Here is a 6,665-nt window from a genome sequence, read left to right on the forward strand (position 1 = left end):
TCCCTAGCCCTTATCTGAGTTTTTGCAGACTTTTGATAGAGAGCTATCATCATTCAGTGTAAAAGGATGCAAGAACTCCTATTTTATAATTGCATCATGTAATATAGTATTGCATATGTGTTCAAGTTGAATTGTGTACAAATTTAATCTGTAGGAGGTTGGTTGAGCAACATTTTCTTTCTCTATTTAGAATGCTTTCTTTGAGTTAAGTACTATGTCACATAATAATAAGTTGTAACTAATGCAAGTAAATGTAGTGCTTTTACTGCAAATAATTTGCAAGTAAAAATTTCAGCAATGTGAATTAATTTTGAATAATAGTTTGGTAGTTCTAACTACCTGCATTTTTTTTTTTTTTTTTTACTTTAGTGATACTGGAGGGAGTAATTTTCAATGATTTTTTTTTTTAGTTGTAGATGAACACAATATCTTTATTTTATTTTTACATGGTGCTAAGGATCCCACCCAGAGCCTCATGCGTGCTAGGCAAGTGCTGTATCACTGAGCCTGAGCCCCAGCCCCAGCCCTTTCAATGATTTTTTTATTTCCTAGTGTGACTGTGAAATACTATGGAAAAGCATCTCATGCTGCTGCTTACCCCTGGGAAGGAGTCAATGCCTTAGATGCTGCTGTTCTTGCCTACAACAATTTGTCTGTGTTAAGACAGCAAATGAAACCAACCTGGAGAGTTCATGGTATTACTGTCATATATTTTGTATAATGGTGCTTAATATGTTTCAGTGAAATATAATTAATATTTGATTTTTTAAAAAATTGGAGACATAGTTATGTACTTCATATGAAAATTCTAAAATTTTGAACATTTTCAGAATTCATGTGTCAGGGTACTAGGATATTTATATGTGGATAGGAAGATATTTACAACTATTGTACATAAATGGAATGGCTATCTTTGAGCAATAGAGCTGAAGTTTTATGTGGGGAACTGTTTTTTCTGTCAGTGTTTGAAAGTAAGAACTTGATTTTCTGGTTATCCCATTGTCTCTAATGTTAACAACATTTTGTCCATTCCTCAAATTTAAAAAGGTGTAACGATTACTGGATTTTAATAAAGGTTGTTACATCCTGAAGAACATCTTTTTTTTTTAAGATGTTGATGGACCTTTATTTTATTCATTTATTTAAATGTGGCGCTGAGAATTGAACCCAGTGCCTTACACATGCTAGGCAAGCACTTTATCACTGAGCCACAGCCCGGCCCCATGAAGAGCATCTTTTAAATAAATTATGTGTATCACCATAATATAAATACAGTAATAAAGTATACTGTCTTAAAGGTACATATTTTGTTATAGTTTAATATCTATTTTTTTACCTGTTAATTTTGCTATAGGCTGAAATCAGTTAGTAATTGCACTTTTGTCAATTTCCTGCCTTATTTTCTTTAAAAGGAAAAAAAATAGGAATTTTTAAATAATAGAAATATATATTTTTTAAATTTTATTTTTTAGTTGTAGTTGGACACAATACCTTTATTTTATTTATTTTTATGTGGTACTGAGGATTGAACCCAGGGCCTCACACATGCTAGGTGAGTGCTCTACCACTGAGCCACAACCTCAGCCCCTAGAAATATATTTTTAAGATGATGGAATGTGCTGGACATTATTATCCAAAGTACATGTATAAAGACAGGAATTGGTGTGAATATACTTTGTATACAACCAGAGATATGAAAAATTGTGTTCTATATGTGTAATAAGAATTATAATGCATTTCACTGTCATATATAAATTTAAAAAAATAAAAAAAAGAAAGACATTTTTAAGTAGGCCATATAGAATTAGATTTTGCATATCTATTTTATTATTACTTTGGATAAATCTTCATTCTGTGTAGTTCCAAATGTGTTTGTTTTGACAGTTTATAGTTCTTAGGATCCTGACCTGCATGATTTCTTTTTGGTATGAAAATTATTTTCCCAGAGGTAAATACCATTTAGAGGATTTATGGAATTCTTGAAGTATGAGGGTAATTATAGAACCTCAAACATTGTTTTTTTTTTTTTTAATGTCAAAATTTTATCAAACAGTACAACTGTAGTAAAATAATGAAAAATTTTCCCAGAGAGCTTATGATATTACCACATTTTTTATAGTTATACATTTTTAAAAATTTTTTAATGATCTAGATTATAATTTCTTTCTGAGGTGCTGGGGATGGAACTCAGGGCCTTGCTTATGTTAAGCTAGTGCTCTATCAGTGAGCTATACCCTCAGCCCTGAATCATAATTTCCTAATGTTATATAGATTCCTTAGAATAAAGTACTTATAAGCAATTTTTTTCCCTCTTAGCTAGGAAATATCACTCTCTCAATAGAAATTTATGTTGTATAACTGTTAAAATGTTTGATTTTGGTATATCAGTGAAGTAAATAGGTTTAGATTATTTTTCTTTATGTACATATTGTCTAAAAAACTTATGGATTATATTTAACCTTAAAATAATGATCACAGGCTTAATTTCAGTAATTTGATTCTTTTTATAGGTATAATAAAAAATGGTGGTGTAAAACCAAATATCATTCCCTCTTACTCTGAATTAATTTATTACTTCCGTGCACCCTCATTGAAAGAACTTCAAGTTTTGACCAAAAAGGCAGAAGATTGCTTCAGATCTGCAGCTTTGGCTACAGGGTGCACAGTAAGAACTTTTAAGAGTTAATTATAATCAGAGGTATATATGTGGGCTTGGGCTGTTTATGTTAAATTACATTGAAACCTAACTTGCTTGCCTCCTTCTCATTTGGTGGTGGTAATATTTTGGTGCTGGGGATTGAACCCAGGGCCTGTACTCACTGGTGATGTCTGGAATTTGTAAAGTGAGTTGGTCTAATAATTAATATGAAAGCCTTTAATTCTTATGTATTTTACTCAGTGTCTGAAAAGGGAAGACTACACATCTTTTTTTTTTTTTTGGTACCGGGGATCGAACTCAGGGGCACTTAACCACTGAGTCACATCCCCAGTCCTATTTTGTATTTTTATTAGAGACAGGGTCTCACTGAGTTGCTTAGCTCCCTGCTTTTTGCTGAGGTTGGCTTTGAACTTGTGATCCTCCTGCCTCAGCCTCCCCAGCCATTGGGATTACAGGCATGTGCCACCACTCCTGGCTTACACATCATCTTATAGAGTAATTTGGATATTGCTGCTCTAGAATCCCTGCCTTTTGGCAAGTTGCAACCTTCATTGTTGGCAATTATGCTTTTAGAAATGCTTACAGTAAACGGAACTTAATGTCAAAATCTACAAAAGCTGTTTTTGTTAAAATAGTGATACAAATACTCATAATGGCTGGAATGGAAGTTAAACACAGAAGTTAGTCAAGAGAATTTGCTGATTTGCATTTAAGTATCAGTCATGTATGGTATAAAGTGGGGTGAGTTTTAGGATTATATAAAATAAGAATTTTGCACATAGTCTAGTTGGAGAGACAAGATCTTGACTTGTGCTGCTCAGCCTCGAAACATTATTTGTATCTCTGAGTCTTCATTTTCTCACTTGAAAATAGGGATAATGACACAATCTTAGAGTTCTTTTGAGAGATAAATGAAATAGTGTTTGTGAACAGGTAAGAGCATAACCTTCACATGTACTAACATTTTTTTCTGTCCTCCGTAGTCTAGTGATGTATGATTTGTTCACATTGTAGCAGTGTTTCATGGTAGCAGTAATTCTCAGACAGTGTATGTTAAGTGTATTAATAGTAATGTGGATAGTAAGTGTCAGGAAGAATCTGAGACAGGAAATCACTGGCCTGGGGGTATTAAAAGGAAGATTTTATGGAAGACTATAGATCTGAATGGAGCTTTTAAGGATGATCATACTTTCAGGTATGTGAAGGACAGAGAGTGAGAGCGCACAGATGGGAAATGTGATCAACAAAGGGAAGAATTCTGTAAAAGCTCATGTTGTGTTGTTGTGAATACATAAATAAATACATGGACAATTGTAAGAGCAAGTACATAGCCTCATATGCCATTACAGACAGTAGGTATAGAATTAGTATATAATTGTAAAGCATCCATAGCTTAGGGCAGTACAAACTAAGCTTTTATTCCCTTACTTACCTATAAATATTTAAATATTTGTTTATAAAATACATATGTGAACTCTTACCATTAGCCTATCTCTCAAAGTGTACAATATTCCCTTAGTAAAGTTTATTGTTATAGTATTTAAATCTATTTAAGTGATGTTTTAATAATTTCTTATATTTTGACTGACTTGAAAGATGTGACTAAATTGTCATTGTTTCTACCTTAGATGTTACCAAGAAGAGAAGAAATGTGATCTCTGCTATTTCATGATTGGCATTTGCTATTATTTTTGATATTATATTTAGTCCAAGGGAATTGCTGATTTGAGTTAGTCCTGAATCTATAAATCCACTTAACTGGGCACATACACACCCCAGGCCAGTGATTTCTTGCCTCAGATTCTTCCTGACACTTACTATCCACATTACTATTAGTACACTTAACATACACTGTCTGTATCATCATACGCTTAAATTAATAAATGAGGACCACTGTCAACCCCTTCTCATTGTGAAACTTTGGTATTTCTTGCAGGGTACCTTTCGGACCAGGCAGGGGTATCAGTGTCATTTTGAATGTTAAATGTTAGTGAAGCTCAATTTTTTTTCTTTTGGACACTGAAACTAGAGTGGTATTCCTCAGACTGGTTTTTTTGGCCACCTGCATCAGAATTACTTGGGGATGCTGGTTAAAATAGTAATTTCTGGGCTCTCCCTACACCTTCTTCAGGTGACTGAAGTTGACACTTGCTGGCTAGTTTAGAGCTTGGTGACATTATGTGGTTTAGATCATTTAAAACATTAGGGAGGGCTGGGGATGTGGCTCAAGTGGTAGCGCACTCGCCTGGCATGCGTGTGGCTCGGGTTTGATCCTCAGCACCACATACAAAGATGTTGTGTCCGCTGAAAACTAAAAAATAAATATTAAAAAATAATAATAAAATAAATAAAACATTAGGGAGATAGGGTCTTAAAAACTTTCATTATAAGATACTTTTTTTTTTTTTAAGGTAGGGAATTTGAGTAAGCTTATGTCTGGAGGGAAAAGTGCCCCCTCTTGGCTGGGCATGGTAACACATGCCCGAAATCCCAGTGGCTTGGAAGGCTGAAGCAGGAGGATTGCAAGTTCAAAGCCAGGCTCAGCAATTTAGCCAGGCTCAGCAATTTAGCGAGGCTCTATCTCAAAATAAAATATAAAAACTGGCTGGGGTTGTGGCTTGGTGGTTAAGCACCTCTGGGTTCAATCCCCAGTACACCCCCCCATCCCTGGCGCAAAACAACAAATCTGTTCCTGTTAGAACCCTCACTGGATTGAAAATTAGAGAATTTGCATTTTTTAAATTTCAAAATTTGTTTTGTAATTTTTTTTATTAGGTAGAAATTAAAGGTGGAGCACATGATTATTACAATGTTCTACCCAACAAGAGCCTATGGAAAGCTTACATGGAGAATGGAGAAAAGCTGGGAATAGAGTTCATTTCAGAAGATACAATGCTGAATGACACTTCAGGTAATTAAGTTCTTTTATTGTATTTCGAGCTACCTGAGGATGAGTAATGCCATCTTCAATTAAATGGTTTTGGAGGTAAGGAAGTACTGCTGATGTTTTTAATGACATTTTCACAAACTTAATGGTTGGGGGAAAACTAATGGATTCTTCAGTGAGTATAGACTGTCAAGTTAGCAGACTTGTTTTTATAAGTAGCCAACCTAGTTTTTGATCTGTTTTCTGAATATTTCTAGTGTTTCAGTTTCCTTAGTTCTAATTTTTGAATAAGCTACTAAAATGGGATATAGAATTTTTTTATTGGTTGTTCAAAACATTACAAAGCTCTTGACATATCATATTTCATACATTAGATTCAAGTGGGTTATGAACTCCCATTTTTACCCCAAATACAGATTGCAGAATCACAACGGTTACACATCCACATTTTTACATAATGCCATACTAGTGACTGTTGTATTCTGCTACCTTTCCTATCCTCTACTATCCCCCCTCCCCTCCCCTCCCATCTTCTCTCTCTACCCCATCTACTGTAATTCATTTCTCTCCTTGTTTTTTTCCCATTCCCCTCACAACCTCTTGTATGTAATTTTGTATAACAATGAGGGTCTCCTTCCATTTCCATGCAATTTCCCTTTTCTCTCCCTTTCCCTCCCACCTCATGTCTCTGTTTAATGTTAATCTTTTCCTCCTGCTCTTCCTCCCTGCTCTGTTCTTAGTTGCTCTCATTATATCAAAGAAGACATTTGGCATTTGTTTTTTAGGGATTGGCTAGCTTCACTTAGCATAATCTGCTCTAGCGCCATCCATTTCCCTGCAAATTCCATGATTTTGTCATTTTTTAGTGCTGCATAATACTCCATGGTGTATAAATGCCACATTTTTTTTATCCATTCATCTATTGAAGGGCATCTAGGTTGGTTCCACAGTCTAGCTATTGTGAATTGTGCTGCTATGAACATCGATGTGGCAGTATCCCTGTAGTACGCTCTTTTAAAGTCTTCAGGGAATAGTCCGAGAAGGGCAATAGCTGGGTCAAATGGTGGTTCCATTCCCAGCTTTCCCAGGAATCTCCATACTGCTTTCCAAATTGGCCAC

The 6,665-nt window shown here is 34.8% G+C and overlaps 1 protein-coding gene across 2 annotated transcripts in view; it reads left to right on the plus strand.

Moving 5' to 3' along the window:
- Nucleotides 1–515: 515 nt before the first annotated feature.
- The window catches only part of Pm20d2 (peptidase M20 domain containing 2), a 17,569-nt gene continuing 11,419 nt past the window's right edge, over nt 516–6,665 (plus strand). Inside the window, exons 1-3 of one of the 2 annotated variants that reach the window (XM_048807925.1) lie at nt 516–695; nt 2,511–2,665; nt 5,435–5,570. In XM_048807925.1, the coding sequence (XP_048663882.1) occupies nt 533–695; nt 2,511–2,665; nt 5,435–5,570 (454 nt within the window). In that variant the 5' untranslated portion in view covers nt 516–532. Of the gene's footprint in view, nt 696–2,510; nt 2,666–5,434; nt 5,573–6,665 lie in introns of both variants that reach the window. The other variant, XM_048807873.1, reaches the window with a different exon arrangement.

Source organism: Marmota marmota, unplaced genomic scaffold (genome assembly GCF_001458135.2).
Source record: "Marmota marmota marmota unplaced genomic scaffold, marMar, whole genome shotgun sequence".
In the NCBI taxonomy this organism is placed as follows: domain Eukaryota; kingdom Metazoa; phylum Chordata; class Mammalia; order Rodentia; family Sciuridae; genus Marmota; species Marmota marmota.